We start from the raw sequence: 22,921 nt of genomic DNA, 5'->3' as shown, positions 1-22,921 counted from the left end.
CCGAAGGCAGACAGGAGGAGGATTTACTTTTTACACGCTCACTACTGGAGAAAAGCGTGATGTCGCCGAAGGCAGACAGGAGGAGGATTTACTTTTTACACGCTCACTACTGGAGAAAAGCGTGATGTCGCCGAAGGCAGAACAGGAGGAGGATTTACTTTTACACGCTCACTACTGGAGAAAAGCGTGATGTCGCCGAAGGCAGGACAGGAGGAGGATTTACTTTTTACACGCTCACTACTGGAGAAAGCGTGATGTCGCCGAAGGCAGACAGGAGGAGGATTTACTTTTTACACGCTCACTACTGGAGAAAAGCGTGATGTCGCCGAAGGCAGACAGGAGGAGGATTTACTTTTTACACGCTCACTACTGGAGAAAAGCGTGATGTCGCCGAAGGCAGACAGGAGGAGGATTTACTTTTTACACGCTCACTACTGGAGAAAAGCGTGATGTCGCCGAAGGCAGACAGGAGGAGGATTTACTTTTTACACGCTCACTACTGGAGAAAGCGTGATGTCGCCGAAGGCAGACAGGAGGAGGATTTACTTTTTACACGCTCACTACTGGAGAAAAGCGTGATGTCGCCGAAGGCAGACAGGAGGAGGATTTACTTTTTACACGCTCACTACTGGAGAAAAGCGTGATGTCGCCGAAGGCAGACAGGAGGAGGATTTACTTTTTACACGCTCACTACTGGAGAAAAGCGTGATGTCGCCGAAGGCAGACAGGAGGAGGATTTACTTTTTACACGCTCACTACTGGAGAAAAGCGTGATGTCGCCGAAGGCAGACAGGAGGAGGATTTACTTTTTTACACGCTCACTACTGGAGAAAAGCGTGATGTCGCGAAGGCAGACAGGAGGAGGATTTACTTTTTACACGCTCACTACTGGAGAAAAGCGTGATGTCGCCGAAGGCAGACAGGAGGAGGATTTACTTTTTACACGCTCACTACTGGAGAAAAGCGTGATGTCGCCGAAGGCAGACAGGAGGAGGATTTACTTTTTACACGCTCACTACTGGAGAAAAGCGTGATGTCGCCGAAGGCAGACAGGAGGAGGATTTACTTTTTACACGCTCACTACTGGAGAAAAGCGTGATGTCGCCGAAGGCAGACAGGAGGAGGATTTACTTTTTACACGCTCACTACTGGAGAAAAGCGTGATGTCGCCGAAGGCAGACAGGAGGAGGATTTACTTTTTACACGCTCACTACTGGAGAAAAGCGTGATGTCGCCGAAGGCAGACAGGAGGAGGATTTACTTTTTACACGCTCACTACTGGAGAAAAGCGTGATGTCGCCGAAGGCAGACAGGAGGAGGATTTACTTTTTACACGCTCACTACTGGAGAAAAGCGTGATGTCGCCGAAGGCAGACAGGAGGAGGATTTACTTTTTACACGCTCACTACTGGAGAAAAGCGTGATGTCGCCGAAGGCAGACAGGAGGAGGATTTACTTTTTACACGCTCACTACTGGAGAAAGCGTGATGTCGCCGAAGGCAGACAGGAGGAGGATTTACTTTTTACACGCTCACTACTGGAGAAAAGCGTGATGTCGCCGAAGGCAGACAGGAGGAGGATTTACTTTTTACACGCTCACTACTGGAGAAAAGCGTGATGTCGCCGAAGGCAGACAGGAGGAGGATTTACTTTTTACACGCTCACTACTGGAGAAAGCGTGATGTCGCCGAAGGCAGACAGGAGGAGGATTTACTTTTTACACGCTCACTACTGGAGAAAAGCGTGATGTCGCCGAAGGCAGACAGGAGGAGGATTTACTTTTTACACGCTCACTACTGGAGAAAAGCGTGATGTCGCCGAAGGCAGACAGGAGGAGGATTTATTTTTACACGCTCACTACTGGAGAAAAGCGTGATGTCGCCGAAGGCAGACAGGAGGAGGATTTACTTTTTACACGCTCACTACTGGAGAAAAGCGTGATGTCGCCGAAGGCAGACAGGAGGAGGATTTACTTTTTACACGCTCACTACTGGAGAAAAGCGTGATGTCGCCGAAGGCAGACAGGAGGAGGATTTACTTTTTACACGCTCACTACTGGAGAAAAGCGTGATGTCGCCGAAGGCAGACAGGAGGAGGATTTACTTTTTACACGCTCACTACTGGAGAAAGCGTGATGTCGCCGAAGGCAGACAGGAGGAGGATTTACTTTTTACACGCTCACTACTGGAGAAAAGCGTGATGTCGCCGAAGGCAGACAGGAGGAGGATTTACTTTTTACACGCTCACTACTGGAGAAAAGCGTGATGTCGCCGAAGGCAGACAGGAGGAGGATTTACTTTTTACACGCTCACTACTGGAGAAAAGCGTGATGTCGCCGAAGGCAGACAGGAGGAGGATTTACTTTTTACACGCTCACTACTGGAGAAAAGCGTGATGTCGCCGAAGGCAGACAGGAGGAGGATTTACTTTTTACACGCTCACTACTGGAGAAAAGCGTGATGTCGCCGAAGGCAGACAGGAGGAGGATTTACTTTTTACACGCTCACTACTGGAGAAAAGCGTGATGTCGCCGAAGGCAGACAGGAGGAGGATTTACTTTTTACACGCTCACTACTGGAGAAAAGCGTGATGTCGCCGAAGGCAGACAGGAGGAGGATTTACTTTTTACACGCTCACTACTGGAGAAAAGCGTGATGTCGCCGAAGGCAGACAGGAGGAGGATTTACTTTTTACACGCTCACTACTGGAGAAAAGCGTGATGTCGCCGAAGGCAGACAGGAGGAGGATTTACTTTTTACACGCTCACTACTGGAGAAAAGCGTGATGTCGCCGAAGGCAGACAGGAGGAGGATTTACTTTTTACACGCTCACTACTGGAGAAAAGCGTGATGTCGCCGAAGGCAGACAGGAGGAGGATTTACTTTTTACACGCTCACTACTGGAGAAAAGCGTGATGTCGCCGAAGGCAGACAGGAGGAGGATTTACTTTTTACACGCTCACTACTGGAGAAAAGCGTGATGTCGCCGAAGGCAGACAGGAGGAGGATTTACTTTTTACACGCTCACTACTGGAGAAAAGCGTGATGTCGCCGAAGGCAGACAGGAGGAGGATTTACTTTTACACGCTCACTACTGGAGAAAAGCGTGATGTCGCCGAAGGCAGACAGGAGGAGGATTTACTTTTTACACGCTCACTACTGGAGAAAAGCGTGATGTCGCCGAAGGCAGACAGGAGGAGGATTTACTTTTTACACGCTCACTACTGGAGAAAAGCGTGATGTCGCCGAAGGCAGACAGGAGGAGGATTTACTTTTTACACGCTCACTACTGGAGAAAAGCGTGATGTCGCCGAAGGCAGACAGGAGGAGGATTTACTTTTTACACGCTCACTACTGGAGAAAAGCGTGATGTCGCCGAAGGCAGACAGGAGGAGGATTTACTTTTTACACGCTCACTACTGGAGAAAAGCGTGATGTCGCCGAAGGCAGACAGGAGGAGGATTTACTTTTTACACGCTCACTACTGGAGAAAAGCGTGATGTCGCCGAAGGCAGACAGGAGGAGGATTTACTTTTTACACGCTCACTACTGGAGAAAAGCGTGATGTCGCCGAAGGCAGACAGGAGGAGGATTTACTTTTTACACGCTCACTACTGGAGAAAAGCGTGATGTCGCCGAAGGCAGACAGGAGGAGGATTTACTTTTTACACGCTCACTACTGGAGAAAAGCGTGATGTCGCCGAAGGCAGACAGGAGGAGGATTTACTTTTTACACGCTCACTACTGGAGAAAAGCGTGATGTCGCCGAAGGCAGACAGGAGGAGGATTTACTTTTTACACGCTCACTACTGGAGAAAAGCGTGATGTCGCCGAAGGCAGACAGGAGGAGGATTTACTTTTTACACGCTCACTACTGGAGAAAAGCGTGATGTCGCCGAAGGCAGACAGGAGGAGGATTTACTTTTACACGCTCACTACTGGAGAAAAGCGTGATGTCGCCGAAGGCAGACAGGAGGAGGATTTACTTTTTACACGCTCACTACTGGAGAAAAGCGTGATGTCGCCGAAGGCAGACAGGAGGAGGATTTACTTGTTACACGCTCACTACTGGAGAAAAGCGTGATGTCGCCGAAGGCAGACAGGAGGAGGATTTACTTGTTACACGCTCACTACTGGAGAAAAGCGTGATGTCGCCGAAGGCAGACAGGAGGAGGATTTACTTTTTACACGCTCACTACTGGAGAAAAGCGTGATGTCGCCGAAGGCAGACAGGAGGAGGATTTACTTGTTACACGCTCACTACTGGAGAAAAGCGTGATGTCGCCGAAGGCAGACAGGAGGAGGATTTACTTGTTACACGCTCACTACTGGAGAAAAGCGTGATGTCGCCGAAGGCAGACCCTTAGGAGGTTTTCTGTCAGGGTTTTCCTTCCCTTAGGTCGGTTAGGAGAGCCTAAGCTCCTCTCTCACGGCTCCGACCAGCCGAGCGGACTTTTTATAGAGGCCGCTTACCTCGCGAGTCCTTAAAAGGACTCCCCGGTCCACGACAGACCCGTAGGGCTGCCGTAGATTGCGGTACTTGTGTGCTCGGGTACTCCGGGTGCGCAAAACCCGTAGTGGAGGGCTCCCCCGTGCCCCTAAAGGGTCCGGGAGGACTCCCCCCACCCCCTGGAGGGAAGATTTATTACACGCTTAACTTTATCAGCGTGATGTCTTTAGCAGACAAAATTTTTTTCACGCTTAATTTTTTTCAAGCGTGATGTCTTTTGCAGACTCGAGCCACATTGAGACTCGTGGCAATGCAGTGTGACTTCATCCCTTAAGCAAGAAAAATCAAGAAGCATTTCAGCTATATTGCATCAATTTTACAACGTTTTTGCAATATAGTCAAAATGTTTCTTGACTCTTCTCGCTTAATGGAAATGTAATTGCTGAAAGGAATTAAAAATTATTCCCTACGTTTTAACTAAGTAGCTTTTTTTTTTCTTTTTACGTGGTGGAAATCTTCCATCACTGGAATCCCCACGACGTCCTGGAGGCAACCCGTCAGCAGTGGCAACCAGTCACGGTGGCTGTGCCACCGATCGGGGAGCACCACTGGTCGGGGAGTGCCTCCATTCTTCCGGGGTTTGAGTGACCAGTGACCCCCCTTTCGGGAGGAAGACCCCCCCTTCCCCGGGGCGGGGCGGGGGGAGTGCCGGATTCTGCGGAGAGCAGAACATTAAAGTTCCGCCATTTCCCCGCAGCCTACCGGCTAAAACCACCACGAGTGACCCTAACACCGCGTCGAGCGAGCAAGGGGGGAAGTCGCGCCGCGTGTCACTGCCGCCGGTAGACAACGCGCTTATTTATACGGTCGAGCGAGCAAGGGGGGAAGTCGCGCCGCGTGTCACTGCCGCCGGTAGACAACGCGCCGATTTATACGGTCGAGCGAGCAAGGGGGGAAGTCGCGCCGCGTGTCACTGCCGCCGGTAGACAACGCGCCGATTTATACGGTCGAGCGAGCAGGGGGGGAGGTCGCGCCGCGTGTCACTGCCGCCGGTAGACAACGCGCCGATTTATACGGTCGAGCGAGCAGGGGGGGAGGTCGCGCCGCGTGTCACTGCCGCCGGTAGACAACGCGCCGATTTATACGGTCGAGCGAGCAGGGGGGGAGGTCGCGCCGCGTGTCACTGCCGCCGGTAGACAACGCGCCGATTTATACGGTCGAGCGAGCAGGGGGGGAGGTCGCGCCGCGTGTCACTGCCGCCGGTAGACAACGCGCCGATTTATACGGTCGAGCGAGCAGGGGGGGAGGTCGCGCCGCGTGTCACAGCGCCGGTAGATGATTATAATGTTGCGGTTGATTACGAATCGTTGCGATCGTTAATAAGCGCGCGTTAATCATATCGGAAAAAAATAAACAACTACGTTGGATCGTTAATAAAATCTTAATTAAGTGACTTAATTTTGCTTTTAATTTTACAATGATACGCGTAATTAATGTATTCGTCCAAGAATTAATACACAGCAGCAATGGAAAGTAAAACAGAATTATATTATCAAGACATGAAAGAATTTTATGTTAATCGCGTTCTAATAAAAATCGTCGTGATTATATCTTCCCGGAAGAGGAGAACGAGCGAATATAATTTTTCTAGCTCTACCGGGAATCGAACCCGGGACCTTTGGCTCAATAGACCAGTGCGCTGTCTACTAGGCCATGCTCGTCCTCAATAAAATATACACAGAGAAAAAATAATGTTGTATCAACAGCATTAGTCTAATTGGAAATAATCTTGTTTTATTTCATTAAAACAAAAGCATAATGTATTGAATTAACAAGATTATTTCCAATTAGACTCAGGCTGTTGATACAACATTATTTTTTTCTCCGTGTATATTTGCCAAATTTAAATAATTGCCTATAAATTTCAGGCGACTGGTATACTTCGCATGTTCTGCGATACAAATAACATTAGATGCATTAATAAATAATGCATCGACATAACGTATGTGCTTATGGATGCATTCTCCCGTAAGCACAATAAATCGATAAATAATGATGATGCTCCAGGATTAATTATTTAGCCTAGTCTGATCTAGTCTATCCATTTTAGAGCAACGAATTTGTAAGAAGTCGCATTTATCTATAGTACTATTATGTGGATACAATACATAAATATATCTAATATAGGTCTCACAAATTCGTTACCCCATATTATTGTAAAAAATTCGTCACTCACCGATCCGATGCGCAACGGGCGGAGTAATTCGGCCACGTAACTACGATGATACTGTAACAAAAACGAAAGATATAAATTAAAGAGGCGCTGAAAATGATAAATGTTTCAAAAAATACACATAATTTTACGCGTATCTAAATTCGTCTTTCAATTAGATTCACTGATATTAGACCAGTCATATTAGACATCGAACCTTCCAATTAATCTTCACAGGTTGCAACCACCATGAATCGCTTTGATTTAAGGTGCTGTAAGTGAGATTTATCTTGCTTCGCAATGCGCATGCGCATTACAAAGTTATTAACAATATTATCAACAAAAAACGCGATTTTTTTTATTTTTTCTCAAATATCTCGAAAACTAAGCAAGATAGGGTAACTAACTATACATACCTTTTTTGTAGAGCGTAAAATTATCTACAATAATGATCTGAACAACATTTATCGTCAAGTCAGTCGTTTAGCTTGCACGCGCCGTCAAAGTCCGAGACTCGGATCCCAAAAACCCTCGATTTTATCGTTTTTTTTATGTTGCGCCGGTGATTTTTTTCCGTCATTTAAAATGGAATTAAAAATCCCCAAAAAATCACACATCATCTGAGAACTACAAAGAATACTTTTCATGGTGTAAATGATTTTTTAGACCCTTTTTCTTTAGTTTGTAGCTGTATAAGCAAAAAATTTTGATTTTTTGGAATAGTCTTAGTTTTTCGCTGTTTTCAGGCCTTAGAATTTATTTGAGACGATTTTTATCATATGCATCTTGTTGTGGACGAAATTTGCAACAAAAAAGGACCCTTGTATTTTTTTCGTACGACGAACGCTGATTTTTTTATTGACGCGCAAAGTTATCTAATATTGCGCACAGGTCGGATAACGCTTGTTTTACACTAAAATAATTATTTTTTATTATAATTTACGTAATTTTTCGCATTATTATTGAACCATATTTCAAAGCCGTTTTCAACACATTCTCTCATTTTTACTTATTTATTAACAAATTGTTTATTTAAAAATTATTATAAACAATTAGAAAAACATGTTATATTCGTTGTACTCATCGTCTCATTTCAACTCGAAAAATGTTTTTAAAAAATTTATTCATATTTAAAACATTTATTCAAACATACAGTGCATCTTTTGACTATTTATAAATGTTGTAAATAATATAAATAAATTTTTTAAAAACATTTTTCGAGTTGATATGAGACGACGAGTACAACGAATATAACATGTTTTTTTAATTATTTATAATAATTTTTAAATAAACATATTTGTTAATAAATAAGTAAAAATGAGAGAATGTGTTGAAAACGGCTTTGAAATATGATTCAATAATAATGCGAAAAATTACGTAAATTTTAATAAAAAATAATTATTTTAGTGTACAACAAGCGTTATCCGACCTGTGCGCAATATTAGATAACTTTGCGCGTCAATAAAAAAATCAGCGTTCGTCGTACGAAAAAAATACAAGGGTCCTTTTTTGTTGCAAATTTCGTCCACAACAAGATGCATATGATAAAAATCATCTCAAATAAATTCTAAGGCCTGAAAACAGCGAAAAACTAAGACTATTCCAAAAAATCAAAATTTTTTGCTTACATAGCTACAAACTAAAAAAAAAGGGTCTAAAAAATCATTTATACCATGAAAAGTATTCTTTGTAGTTCTCAGATGATGTGTGATTTTTTTGGGATTTTTAATTCCATTTTAAATGACGGAAAAAAATCACCGGCGCAACATAAAAAAAACGATAAAATCGAGGGTTTTTGGGATCCGAGTCTCGGACTTTGACGGCGCGTGCAAGCTAAACGACTGACTTGACGATAAATGTTGTTCAGATCATTATTGTAGATAATTTTACGCTCTACAAAAAAGGTATGTATAGTTAGTTACCCTATCTTGCTTAGTTTTCGAGATATTTGAGAAAAAATAAAAAAAATCGCGTTTTTTGTTGATAATATTGTTAATAACTTTGTAATGCGCATGCGCATTGCGAAGCAAAATAAATCTCACTTACAGCACCTTAAATCAAAGCGATTCATGGTGGTTACAACTTGTGAAGATTAATTGGAAGGTAACCCCCCTAAATTAGTCTAATATGACTGGCCTATGATATAATTATCTATTTTCCGGAAAAAATATTTACAAAAATAAATTTTTATAAAATTTTAAATAATTTCTTTTTTTCTAATTAGTTTTAGCTTATCGAAATAAAACTCCGAATAAATGAGGAAAAACTATTTTATGCAGATAAAAGATGATACTTACCCCAAGGTTGCTCCGCCGGGGCCCGATGTCTCTCTCAGACCTCCTCCTCCTCTCAGGACGTCAGGCTTCCTCCTCTCATCGCGCACAGGACACTCGCGAGAAACACTCGCGGATAATAAACTACAATCGCGCGCGGACTAATTTCATTAAAAGTCTTTCTCGCGCGATACTGTACGGCACTCCCGTTTAAAAAAGTCCTTTAGTCCGATTATACTTGAACGGCACTCCCGAAGCAAACGCGACGAACCGGCTGCGGTTCGTTTATTCAATTAAATCGGCGGACGAGGGTACGTTAGCTTCCCCGTCTTTGAATTTTTATCCAAGCAGAACAAGAGTTTTGCTTGGGTAAAATCCTCGTACTGGGTACTGGGCCTTCCCACCTCGCCAAGGTCGTACCCATGGGAAGGAAGTACTTTACTCTGTAGTAATATAAAAACAGGTAACATAAGATTGATTAAACAAAACCACAATTAAGATTGAATATCGTATGCACATTACGCCGCGGTATCGAGCACGTAAATCTCGCGAAGGTAAGTACTATTAATGCATGCTTTGCACGATAAGGAGTCGCGATTATACGCGGCACGAAATACACGAGTCACAAAAATAAGAAATATTCACGAACGAGCGTTGTATCGTTGTATCACAGCGTGCTATTTACTTGAATCATTTACTTGAATCACGATACGATTTCACGTTGTCACTCGGCCCTCTTTCCGCTCTTCGAAAAGAATCGGGGATAATCGCACGACAATTCCGGCACAGCAACAGCACGTTCAAAGCACGACACGATTCGAGATATGCCGCGTAAATGAATGCCACGCACATTCGATGGTCCAGCGACATATGGCGGCCCGGGCCGGGACGAGCGATTATCGCCCGCGAATATCACGACGAAACTACAAATCACTCACGACACGTCACGACTCGCAATTGCCGTACGAGGTACCTTCGCCTCGACGCCCTCGACATCTCCGTCTCGAGCGAGCGACACATTAATTCATTCACGACACTTGATACACACTTGATGCAAATTATTGAGCGCCTCGTCGATTATTCCCGCGAAACGAGGAGCAGGAATGCCAATCGCACGAACGAGCGCGCGTTCCGAATCAGCACCCACGGCACGGAGCACAAACACTTGACACCTGTTCGAAATTTATCGGGAGAATGACTGATTGTGAGTAATATCCGCAGGTGAGGGTACTCCGAGCGTCGGCAAAACAAGTATCAAGGCTGTCTCGCCGATGGAAATGATCGTCCGCGCGCCGACTTTGCACGTACGTTGCTGCGAAATCGGCGGACTCATTCAACGGTCGCGATCGCGGTATTGCGACTGCCAAGGCCGAGGCCGAGGTGCCGACTGCCGAGTGCCGCGTGCCGCGTGCCTCGCCGACGCGCGGCGGCGGGCGGCGAGAGCGGCCGAACGTGATTCGACATTCGGCCGGATTCGAAGGCTCCCGGCTCGACTACCTCCCGTAACTTAGCCGGTCAACTTCGACTTTATTAATTTTTTTTTTTTTTAATCGTTTGTTGGTCGTTTGTTGGTGATTGTTGGCCTAATTACAACGTTTGTTGGTTCTTAATTGTTTTTTAAATTAAAAAAGAAAAATTAGCCTTAAGTTAGCCGGAAAAATTTTATTTTTAATTTAAAAAAAGCCTAATCGATGCGTAATCGTTTGCTGATGATTGTTGGTCTAATTTTAGCGTTTGTTGGTTTATTATTAGTCTTAAAAACGAAAAAAAACGAAAAATTATCTCACATTAAAGTAATCGAAGATTGGTTTATTTGCCTACGACTTAAGGTTTATTTCTATCAATTTAAGGCTAACATCTATAAAACTGGCTATGAATACGGGCCTTAACATCGGCAGAAAATCATTCGTATGTATTTAGCCGGAAATAAACGTCTTTTTAAAGAATCTCTATATGAAATCGTTTGTATTTCGTATGAAGACTTTTGAAGTGCAATTGAAAAGGTTTGTGAGTCATTCGTTTAATTGTAATTAATTATTTATTTTTACACCATGCATTTAGCCGAAATAGATAAATTAATAAAAGTTTTTATATGGAATCGTTTGTATTTTGTATGAAGAGTTATGAAGTGTGATTAAAAAGGTTTGTGAGTCACCCAGATAATTTTAATTAAATATTTATAAACTCGGTAATTATATATAGCCGAAATATAGATTTTTAGTTATTCATGTTAAAAGAAGAAGGCGCTAGTGTTCCCGAAGGTCCGTCTGCAGTCAGAATTAATATAAACGTTTTAAAAATTATTTTATACTGAAATAAATAAATATACAGGCTATAAGCCTGTATAGCTATAAGCGATAGTTGCTAATTGCGTTCCATCTTGAATTTTTTTTACAGTCGTTTATTAGGATTGCCCTGCTTTTAAATTGAACGCTTTTAAATGTATTATTATTAAACTACTGATATCGATATATTATTAGTAATTTAATATTAAAGCTTGACAGAGTGACGTAAACTAATTCGCTCATAGTATTAACAAGTATTATGCGTTCAAATTCTCGAAAGCTATAGCTTCTTTACTATGCTCTGCTCTCTTTATGTCGATCGATTCGGATAAAAATCTCCGAAGTCTTTCTTTCTCTCGCGATATTCCTGATACATAATCCTAGAGTAAAACTGTACAAAAGCTCTACGAAAGTGGCGATATTTTTCAAGGATCTGGTTCGAGTCTCGGCTCTTGGGGAAGGTGCGCATGTAGAAAGAGTACGTCAAGACAGTTTATCCTGCTAAATGGTTATCAATTCTCTATAAGTTCTGTATTGTTTACACATAAATTATAGAATATCTAAACGTTTCTTTTTTTTCGATGTCCTGCGAAATTGTACAATAGAGTTACAAATAAAAATAAAGCCACACTTTACGTATATTCAGTCTTTGCTAATGTTACATAATAACGTGCGAAAGAACTAACAGACTATTTAAGAGGCTATTTAAGAATTTTAATCAAGATACTGGAAGCATAAAACTGTTCAGCTAGCTTTACACAAGATATTGGTCTTCTTCTTTATGAAATCGTCAAATTATGATTATGATACATTTCTACATTATCACCAGCATCGAATCTAATCTTATTTATCGTGATACTCTTGAGAAACTGTTAATCCATTGTCTTAATAAACTCGATCGCGGCGCAGAACTGCGTCCACCAATATTGTTCCTCTCCCTCCAATCGATTCCCGTAAAAGCTGTCTACATATTGAACAGTCGATACAACGACGGCGGATTAGTCTGAAATTAAGCACACGTTAACAATCACTCTTCTTGCTAAAATCACATATTCTCTTTTCAATCGCATACCTTGATTATGACATAGACCAGCACGGGAGTCAGATCGTCGGCAGCAGGTATGCCTCTTTCCGACGCCATGGAGAGGAGATTCATGATGGTAGTCGCGCAACGAAATACACACTGCAACTTATCCCTAGGAGTCTTATACGCCGATATCACAGCCAATTCAGCCTGCGCCCATGACCAGGAACATTCGTAATGATAAACATTTGGAATGCGTAGGTCCTTGTGATTTGGAGTTACGACTTTCGCCAACTTTTTTATGTGATCCTGAAGAAGCTGGTCCCTATATACATCTCCATCTTCATTTAGATAGAGCGCATTGTGGTATACCCGTGCCATGACGGTTCTTTCCACCACAACTCTCGCCAAATCTAACTGGTTGGCGCTCGCCGCTGAAAGTAAGAAGTAAGTTCAGACGTCTCTGAGCACTCCGCTAAGATCAATTGCGAGATAAATAATTATATTCATGTACATTGCCAGATCGGATCGTTGTCCATTTCCGCGTGGACCTTTCCTAGAAAATTATCCACGAGATCCTGTTTCTCGTCAGCTAGCGTAAGCTTTTTAAACTCTTCGCAGAAACGCAGGAGGAAAGCCTCCTTTTTTTCCAAAAATACCCTCACACAAACGGATACAAGATGATTATTGATAGCATCCTGATCGCACTTAACTCGCACGCATAATCTGGAAAATATTATTATTAAACGATTAACATCTTACATTTAAACATATTTTACATTTACTTATACATTACATACAAAGATGATATTTATATATAAACAGTACCTATCTAAGTGAGCTAATGTCGACAGCAATCCTTGACGACATCTGATTAAATATGCGATATAAGGAGATCGTTTTTGATAATCCTCTCGAAGTGATTTGAAGAGCTTTCTACATCCATTGTCATTAAATAGACGCACGCAACGTAAAGTTTCATGAAGATGAGCTATTAATGCCCTATCCTGCAGGTTTATAGCTTCTGCCAATTGTAGTTGTAAAAACGCAACCAGTTCGTTTTCTTTCTGCGACCAACAATGTCTCTGTAATAAAATTTTATATGCCAATATTTGAACATTAAGTAATTAAGTAATCCATAAAAAAATCACACTTTGTTTTGTACGCCATGATTAAAAAATAATACAATAAATACCTCTGAAGTATTCCATGGAATGTGTTGAAGGTCAGCAGTGCTAAGTACTAAGTACTATACGTAATTTTCTTTTAGCATCCGCAAAAGCATAAGAGAGTTCTACATTATTCGGATCGATTGAAAGTCTTTCGTCTTCCACCTCTTTTGTACGGGACTGATTGCTTTCGACCGAGGCTGTATCGCTAGCTGCGCTTGGCTTTCTTCTGTATTTCGCTAATATATCATCGGTAGTATCTGAAATTAATCAAAAGAACAATTTATTACTGTCTAAAACTTGCAGGAAAACTTTTCCTTTTTTTTAGCATTACTTTCCGATTTATCTTCGATTCGATTCTACAGAACTATTAAAACAGAAACCGTTTATATTGTAACAAAATAATATACGATAATTGTTAATAGTTATTTATTAATATCTTACCGCCCGCGACATTACCGGATGATGTTACATCTTCCAACATAATCTTGCGTAATCTGTGCCTGCACACATCGACGCCGTCGCCACCAGCTTCTCGATCGAAACATCTGTCGTCCGTCACGCGGATTGCTTTACCTCTACGATTTCTCAATGACAATTTTAATTTACCAGGAGCATTCTCTGGACTTAGCTTGGCTTCAGTTTTGCCGTTTGCTATGACAGAACCCTTCTGCTGATGTTCCCCATCAAGCCTCACATTCTCTTCCTCCGCCTGAGTCTCCATTCGCGCGAAGAACACGTTGATCATCTGCGTGAGAGTCGCATGGGCTGTTGTTTGATTCATCAGGTTGCGCGATGCCAAGTAAACGTTGTAAACAGTACGAATTGTTAACAATACCGTACCCTCGTGTATCTCCACATGCTGGCTTGTCATTACAGTCAGCAAAGCTTTAATAATCTGCAGTTGCACACCCTCATCGGTCTGTAGACCGGTGAAGCAACCGCAAATTGTCTCGACAATGCGCACAATCAGCAGCTTGTTAGGCTCCGTTGAATCAGGCACATTGCCAGTGAGATGGCCATATGCGATTAACTTCTGCAGGCAGTGCAGTGCTGTGTCATCACAATCCGCGGTGACTTGCTCTGACATGCTAACTCAAATGGCAAGAAGTACTTCTCAGCGGTAATGACATTTGAGTCGCTCTTGGGCTATGGCAGGGCGTTTGAGATAACCTCTTCACCCTGCACAACTGGTACATCTTTGATCTCGTTACGGAGGTCCTCTGCAAGATGGAAATATATGAGTGACAAACTTAATTAGCAACTATCGCTTATAGCTACAGGCTTATTATAGCCTGTATATTTATTTATTTCAGTATAAAATAATTTTTAAAACGTTTATATTAATTCTGACTGCAGACGGACCTTCGGGAACACTAGCGCCTTCTTCTTTTAACATGAATAACTAAAAATCTATATTTCGGCTATATATAATTACCGAGTTTATAAATATTTAATTAAAATTATCTGGGTGACTCACAAACCTTTTTAATCACACTTCATAACTCTTCATACAAAATACAAACGATTCCATATAAAAACTTTTATTAATTTATCTATTTCGGCTAAATGCATGGTGTAAAAATAAATAATTAATTACAATTAAACGAATGACTCACAAACCTTTTCAATTGCACTTCAAAAGTCTTCATACGAAATACAAACGATTTCATATAGAGATTCTTTAAAAAGACGTTCATTTCCGGCTAAATACATACGAATGATTTTCTGCCGATGTTAAGGCCCGTATTCATAGCCAGTTTTACAGATGTTAGCCTTAAATTGATAGAAATAAACCTTAAGTCGTAGGCAAATAAACCAATCTTCGATTACTTTAATGTGAGATAATTTTTCGTTTTTTTTCGTTTTTAAGACTAATAATAAACCAACAAACGCTAAAATTAGACCAACAATCATCAGCAAACAATTACGCATCGATTAGGCTTTTTTTAAATTAAAAATAAAATTTTTCCGGCTAACTTAAGGCTAATTTTTCTTTTTTAATTTAAAAAACAATTAAGAACCAACAAACGTTGTAATTAGGCCAACAATCACCAACAAACGACCAACAAACGATTAAAAAAAAAAAAAATTAATAAAGTCGAAGTTGACCGGCTAAGTTACGGGAGGTCGATGTCACTCGAACAGCTCGGCGGAGTATGTACTTGCCAGTTGCCAGTCTTTTCAGCACAGTTCTACCAACCTCGTAACTCCTCGGGCTGGCGAGAGAGCCAGCCAATAGGGAAAAGGTAGGAAAAGGGAGGCAGAGATGCTGCTCCCTACTCCCTACAGGGCCGATATCACAGTCTCCGATTAACGTGATCCTCCGATTAAACTCACTCTGCATCTCTTTCTAACTGTCTTTTCGTCTCTTTCTAGGGGGACAGTTAGAAAGAGATGGAGAGTGAGTTTAATCAGAGAATCACGTTAATCGGAGACTGTGATATCGGCCCACAGTCATGCGAAATACATGGGAGTTTGTAGGCCCTGATCATAATCTAATTCCTGTCAACTTGAACGTTTAATATCTCGCGTCGCGGGGCAGAACGACGCTTTTTTCTGCCAATTTCGGTCGTTTTGTACAAAAACGCGTCGAATAAGCCTAATTTCATCGATTTCTGTGCTGGGGTAGCTAAACTGAAGAATTACCAAAAATATATACGTGTATAAACTGTCTCGAGTACGCTAATGTATAAAAAGGCTTGTAATTTAACTGATTTTAGTTCGCTTCTTTAATTAAAAACGAAACTGTAATCTTGATTGTGTTGGTTTTATGGAATCATGACTCCAACTAAACGGAAATTTAATTTATACACGTAAATACACGCCTACAGCCGCACTTTTCATCATTTCTTTGCTTAGTTTGTAGTAATTCCGAGACAGTTCAATTCGGCGGATGTAATAACCACGTTGATGGCTCCTCCTGTTTTTTCTTTTCTTGTTTTCTTCTCTGGCCACGGTATCTTGTTCGATTGGGGCTCCAATCGACACTATCCGTTTTTCTCATCCTGGTCGACGTCGATAACGTATTATTAATTTGATCCACCCGTGTGATTGCTTGTTGCCCCTCATAACCATTCGCAAAAGTATAATTTGTATGGTAGTACTGTTTTAGGCTCGATTCGTGTCGAAAGTTCTGCATCGCGCACCACACATGGCACAATAAGCATGGAAATCTCGACATCCAATATTCTGTGAATTCGTTAGGAATCTCGCCAAGACTCTCCTGTGCCTTCGGACTCAATTCTCTGTAGTGATGCTTCTAAAAGCACATCGATATACCAACATTAATCATAAATCGCGATAAGCAATGTTGCTTTAAATCAATGCAAAACTTTATAACAAGAAAACAATTCTGATATGAAATGCTATTGAACTGTTCGATGAGATAAATCTATATAAAATGTTTTCAGATATATGACGAAACACTTTGCAATTCCCCAATTGATATTTTTTAAATAAATTAATTTAAAATGGCTTTTTGGAAATAGTTCCCAATTTCAACAGAAGCGTTTTGAATATTATTAATTATTCCAATATAATATCTGTGGCAGCTGGTGAAGCAACTTTTTCAAAATTAAAATTAATCAATAATTATTTCACAAGTATACAATGATAATCGCAAACGCAATTATCCGATTTAACAATCCTATTAATCGAGAATGATCTGGCCAATAACCTCGATTACAAAAATATCGTAGAAATATTCGCAGAGGCTAGAAAACGTACTTTTGAAATAGCCTTTTTATCTCATTTTTACAAAATGTATTATTAAAATATAAGATAAAATATATTAATGCACTTAACGATATAAAAAAAATATAAAAATCCATTTCTTAAAAAGGCATGTTATAAATAAATAATAAATTTAAAATTTTAAAACAATTTTTTTAAATATACAAAAATATAAAAAAGGAAACAGAATCACTATCCTGCTACATTCTCGTCGTAATTCTGGGTAACGCTAAAAACGGGTATTTTTGAGACTATTTTTTATTTGCCTTTGCAGCTTTGCATTGGCGCGTTCGTAATAATGAAATTTTTTTTACCAACATTTTGATTCAGTCACCCTGCATATGATGTATCAGTTTCAACGAATTTAGAGTTGAAAAGGGAGAAAAAACGGAAAATATTAATATAATTGATATGCAATAAAACGTAACATTTCAGCCTTGCTTGTCTATCTATACCTGCGCTTCACACTTATTACCTTGTTCCGTAAAGCCCTGAGTAGGTCTCTTACGCTCTCGCCTCGGTAACTTCTGTACTTGCGCAAATCTGCTGCAACTTCGAGATCTATATACAATCTCCAATCGTCCCCTGTTACGCGCTTGCCGTGAGTTTCCAATGCTATTAAAGCCGGACTGTTGGACTGATCCCTTTCCACCCGATCACTGATATCCTAAATTACACAACAGTGACAAAACGAAGAAAAGATTTACATGTCTCTGATTAGTCATGATCCAATCCAAAGTGATTGTCGCAAAACCTTTTTAAATTTACAAGTTACAACAATGAAAATGTATATCGAACTGCATTTCCTTTTTCTTTTTTTTTCCATCAAGTGCAAATAAGAGATGGATTTAAAAAATACTAAATTTTATTCTATACCTGAAAGAAACCCAGAATCTCTGCTGAATTCCAAAAGATTGGGTAATTACAAACTGCCAAAGCTGGCGGCCTCCCGGCAGGATTGCTGCATATCATCGCCTTTATAAGCAACAACGCTAATTCTCTGTCACTCGAAGACACTTTTTCGAGCGCTGTCAGATTGCTCTCGCCACCTACGGCATAAATAGAACCCGACCAAGTGACGATTATAAACTCTTTATTCAACGGTTGGAAATTTTACTTCAACTACTGCTTACTTACAGAGAATATTAGCTTGTCTTCGTAGCGGATCACCGAAAGGATGCTTGCCACCGGAAAGAACATAATAAAAAACGCAACCGAGCGAGAAAATGTCGACCGCGCACGTCGTCCTTTCTCCATTCAACATCTCTGGCGCGATCCAGCCATCGGTTCCAGTGACACCGGATCTTCGTGAAAATGATACGCGGCCGAGTTGAAGTTTTTTACACAATCCAAAATCCGATATCATGGCGCGTACCTCCCCGCGAGGTCCAGGAACAGAGAGCAAGACATTGTGAGGCTTTATGTCCCTGTGAACTAACATACGCAAAGATTTGAAGATAAAGTTTCGATAAATTAACTCTTTCCAGGAAGACGCATGGAGAAATCCATTATTATATAAAAGTAAACACATCAGATTGCAGGCACGTTTCCAAGTTACTTTGCCTCACCGATATTCAGGAAATGAAGATGCGCTAATCCAGATGTGGCCTGATGCAGAATATTTTTCATCGATATCTTTCCCCAATCGTATTTGCCCGCCACGTAATCCTGCAAAGTGGCTTCCGCCAACTCCAAGGCGATGTATCTGAACATACGATCCTGTTCGGTACAAAAGTATCTGACTACGTTCACGTGTGCGTCCGATTCTCTCAAGAGGGCTACCTCCCGATCCGCGAACGTAAAGCAGTCCGGCAACAACCGCTTCACAGCTACAGCACGACCGTCAAATTCACCTCTGTACAAGAAGAAAGCACCAACGGATAAAGACATTCTTTTCGGATAAATGAAACTAAAATTTAAAGGTGTCGATATCTTTAGATGAGTATATGTGTATTCTTCGACTGACACACATATGCATTATACCTATACAACAGCAATCTCTGTAAGCGTTATTTATTAAAAATGTATTACATACTTGTACACAAATGTTCCTTCGCATCCTTTGCCAAGAACCTCTCCTGTGTCGAACGTAATTTTTCCCACTTTAACCAAGCCGTCCCCGATCTCTTCTGGCATAACAACCGAGGTTCCCGATTTACCAGAATAATTCGTACGACTGCTCTCGCGTGAACCCTTAACACACAATCAATTTAACTTTGTCAATTCAATTTGACTCGAATATAATAACTGGATCCTATCGTTACTCTTTTCCAACCCTATAATTGGAGGGATAAAAGCCATAGTGGTGTAAGTCAATATTTTAAAAAATGTCTCACCTGCGACACGTGTTGGAGTTGGTTCTTACGTTGCTTATACAGATACCAAATTACAATCGTGCAAATTGTCAATGTAACTGGGATCACGATCAGTTTCATATCTATGTTTTCCTGTCGATTGAGCCACGTTTTGCTCGTGCTGTAAGTGTTTAATATAATTCTCTGCCAACTCCGATTGTTTTCGTTTGACATATTCGTCTGCACGGCGACAGATAACTTGGTCCCGGTGACATTCAACGTCGAAGTCTCCAAGATTATCGGGTCAGATCGTCCAGTTATTTGAAGGAGCTGATTTTGCGGTTTGTATTCCGCGGGTACCTTGTAATGGCCTAAATAAATTACAAAAGTTACAAAGGGTATAAAATGTGCAACAATAATGTACATGTATTATGTATACAATGTACGTACGTACGTACGTACAAACGATATATATATATATATATATATATATATATAACTGTAATTTGTGCACATTACCTAACATAATGGCATTTTCGGTACGCTTGATGCTTTGATAACCGTCGTTGGTTACGTCAATATTGGAAATGAAAACGTGATCCCCTGGCAATGGTACATTATTATCGTCCGTATGAGGATGCGACGTGACCAATGGCCCTTCCAGCAACAATTGTCCTATATTGCTCGATATAGTTGCCGTGTCCAAATCGTCCAAATCAACGAGTGATGGCAACGCGTAGAGACCGTACTGATGCTGTCCAACGTACAAAGTTGGACTGAAGAACAAAAATTAATCGTTAAAACTATTATACGTTACTTGAAATTTGCGAACGTCTACCTCTCTGTCAACATCTCTTTCGTGACGAAAAATCTTTCTCCTCTTAAACGTTTCATCTAACTTACAACCATTGAACGTCGGTCGGCTTTGTCGCGAATTTCTCCAACAACGGATCGGCGATACTTGTGAAAGGAACCATCAGCAGCCCATTTTTCGTTACGGTATACATGGCTATCACTGGGCTTTTCAAATCCAATTTCCAAAGAATCCTACCTAATCTGTCCAGAGTCACTACACGACCTGTTGAACTTGTGGTGAAATGTACCAAATCTGGAATCACATCGAGTTTCCTCTTACGCTATACGAGATGTAATATAATAAATGTACAATATATATTGTATAAATTTAATATTTCATAAATAATGATTAAGCAGCCTCCAAAATGTGTCCACGCATCTTATGAGAATAAATAACATACCGTAATCTTCCATCACGTCAGATTTCATTTGCATAGCGGAATAATCATAGAATGTTACATTCCACTTTCTGTCCTTATGCTTGCTGTCTACCATGATAATATTATATTCCGTACGACCGACAAAGATAGTATTCTGCATTTCTAAAGGGCACGTATCCTTCACTTTATGAAAACTTAAAAACTGTTCCCTTTCACCGGTCATCGGGTCAATACTAAACCAAGTGTCAATTTTTCTGCCAGTGTACAATATACCGTCGCTGCTTCTACATGGGCTCCTGGCGACTAACTGAGGAATGGTAAACGGTAGCTTTTTCAATGCCTCCGTTTCTCTGCCAAAGAGATAGAGCGAACCATCTCTGGGATCCGGTAGAAACATAGGCCTGGAAATCGAAAGCATTTTAATAAAATGGCAGAATGTTTTGCTTAACCCCTTCGTATTATTGAAAAATACCACAAAACACATTGTGAATAATCATAATTTTACACATTTATTATCTACTGACGATCATATATTGTAAATATATCCATATGTATGACTTAAGCTGCGGTCCACTTGACGCTACAAATGCTTTGGAGCGTTCTTCTTCTCCTTCTTTCTTCATTGAAAGAAAAGAGAAGAGGAATGCTTCGAAGCATTTGTAGCGTCAAGTGGACCGCAGCCATAATAGGTCGATATGACAAATAAATAACGTACATTTTAGTTCCCGACAGATTGATAGGCACTTGGACTACAGGTTCTAAAACATACATACAATATGACATAATATGTACACAGATATAACGTGAAATAACAAATTTCTTGATATAATCCAGCTAATTGTTACCATCGTCTTGCTGCCATCGTATTTTTCCGGACCATTGATCAACGCCCACGAGCAATCCTCCAAGCGTAGAGACCAAGAGGAGAGCGTCATCTTGTTCCGCTACCAGTTCGGTGTTAAAATTCTAATAATGAAACAAATATGATTGCAGGCAAGTCAAGTTTTAATCGCAAGAATGAGTGCGTCCTACATAACAGCTCTTTCTCTCTCTCTCTCTCTCTCATCACACTTTAAAAAACACAACGTGCATGATGTTTTTGGATATAAAGTAAAAGTTAAATTGTAAAAGAAATATTACATTTGTCCTTTTTCTTTTTTATTTCCGTCATTCGTACGAGAAAGAACCTTTTCTTAAAAAAAAAATCTTCAACGAATCAAGTTGTATCACGTACATCTACCGCTTGTTGTCCCGCGACGAATGCGAGTATCATCAAAATGATCACAGGCGTCATTGACCGAACTGTCATCCACCTTCGTATCGTGAAGAATCTCTATATAGCATCGACCACACCGATATACGAATACGGAAGAATTTCTCCCGGCATAAGTTGGGCTCGATCCAACGACACTTAAGACGCATTAGTTTACGTTGCTTTGGAGCAAGATGGCTCGTAATTCTTGCAGATTGTTGTCGTTAACATAATTGCCACGCAAACCTTTCCCGAGATGCAACCAAGATCATATTCTTAAATATCTGCAAATATATACATTGGCATCCTCTTCATTCTTATTTGGTGAAAAACGGAGCACAAGGTCCCGCGGACAACATCGTCTTGTAAAAAGACGTGATCACAGACGTGATTGTCAAAACAGTTTGTTTGCGCTGTTAACATCGTGATAATTATACGTATGTGACCGAAGCGATACCGATATAATCGTCATAACAAACATATTTCATTCGTTGCATCACGAGTCTCCTTAGCCTCTAAAAGATTTGATCGACAAAATCAGTTTGTTACAGAGGCGTATGTATATAATGACACGACGCACAATTCATGGAATTTATCATAATGGACACGTGGCTCATAATATGTTATATATATATATATATATATATATATATGTACATACATACATACATACATACACTAGGGGTCCGTTCCGTTTCACGCATATGCGTGCATTTATCTATAGCATACGTAACGTTTACTATAGACAATGCGCGCATCATGCGTGAAACGGAACGGACCCTAGATCTGTTTCTTATTGCTGCACTGCCGAACTAGTGCACACACTGCACACGCTGAGTTTCCACTGAGCGCGTCACGCGTCGCGTTAAGGCTCAGTCACAATGAGAAAAATAAGGAATAAGATAAAGGAATAAAGCGGGGAACACAGACTTTTGCATAACGCATAATACGTAAACATAAGAAAACTGATTGGTCTATTTCCTTATGCACATG

The 22,921-nt window shown here is 40.9% G+C and overlaps 1 protein-coding gene across 5 annotated transcripts; it reads right to left on the bottom strand.

The window, feature by feature from the left end:
* Window positions 1-11,711: 11,711 nt before the first annotated feature.
* Window positions 11,712-22,728, bottom strand: Ire1 (serine/threonine-protein kinase/endoribonuclease Ire1). 5 transcript variants are annotated; one of them, XM_071709837.1, is made up of 20 exons: window positions 22,708-22,728; window positions 21,911-22,443; window positions 21,522-21,642; window positions 21,392-21,434; window positions 20,698-21,077; window positions 20,345-20,549; window positions 19,961-20,217; window positions 19,484-19,812; window positions 19,183-19,340; window positions 18,716-19,002; window positions 18,285-18,581; window positions 18,024-18,196; window positions 17,623-17,814; window positions 15,036-16,674; window positions 13,857-14,635; window positions 13,439-13,672; window positions 13,072-13,328; window positions 12,758-12,969; window positions 12,292-12,677; window positions 11,712-12,222 (listed from the first exon to the last, which is right to left on the bottom strand). In XM_071709837.1, the coding sequence occupies exons 2-14, from the start codon at window positions 21,983-21,985 to the stop codon at window positions 16,297-16,299; spliced, it is 2,895 nt and encodes a 964-aa protein (XP_071565938.1). In that variant the 5' UTR covers window positions 21,986-22,443; window positions 22,708-22,728; the 3' UTR covers window positions 11,712-12,222; window positions 12,292-12,677; window positions 12,758-12,969; window positions 13,072-13,328; window positions 13,439-13,672; window positions 13,857-14,635; window positions 15,036-16,296. The 5 variants fall into 5 exon arrangements, with proteins under 5 accessions (XP_071565938.1, XP_071565937.1, XP_071565936.1 ...); XM_071709836.1 differs by lacking the exon at window positions 22,708-22,728 and adding an exon at window positions 22,594-22,707; XM_071709835.1 differs by lacking the exon at window positions 22,708-22,728 and adding an exon at window positions 22,590-22,706.
* Between the last annotated feature and the right edge of the window lie 193 nt (window positions 22,729-22,921).

This window comes from Temnothorax nylanderi, unplaced genomic scaffold, assembly GCF_030848795.1.
Source record: "Temnothorax nylanderi isolate EJ_2023f unplaced genomic scaffold, tnyl_v1.0 TNYL_tig0081_pilon, whole genome shotgun sequence".
Taxonomy (NCBI): domain Eukaryota; kingdom Metazoa; phylum Arthropoda; class Insecta; order Hymenoptera; family Formicidae; genus Temnothorax; species Temnothorax nylanderi.
Note: the sequence above shows the minus strand (reverse complement) of the source record. Positions and strands in the feature narration are given on the sequence as shown.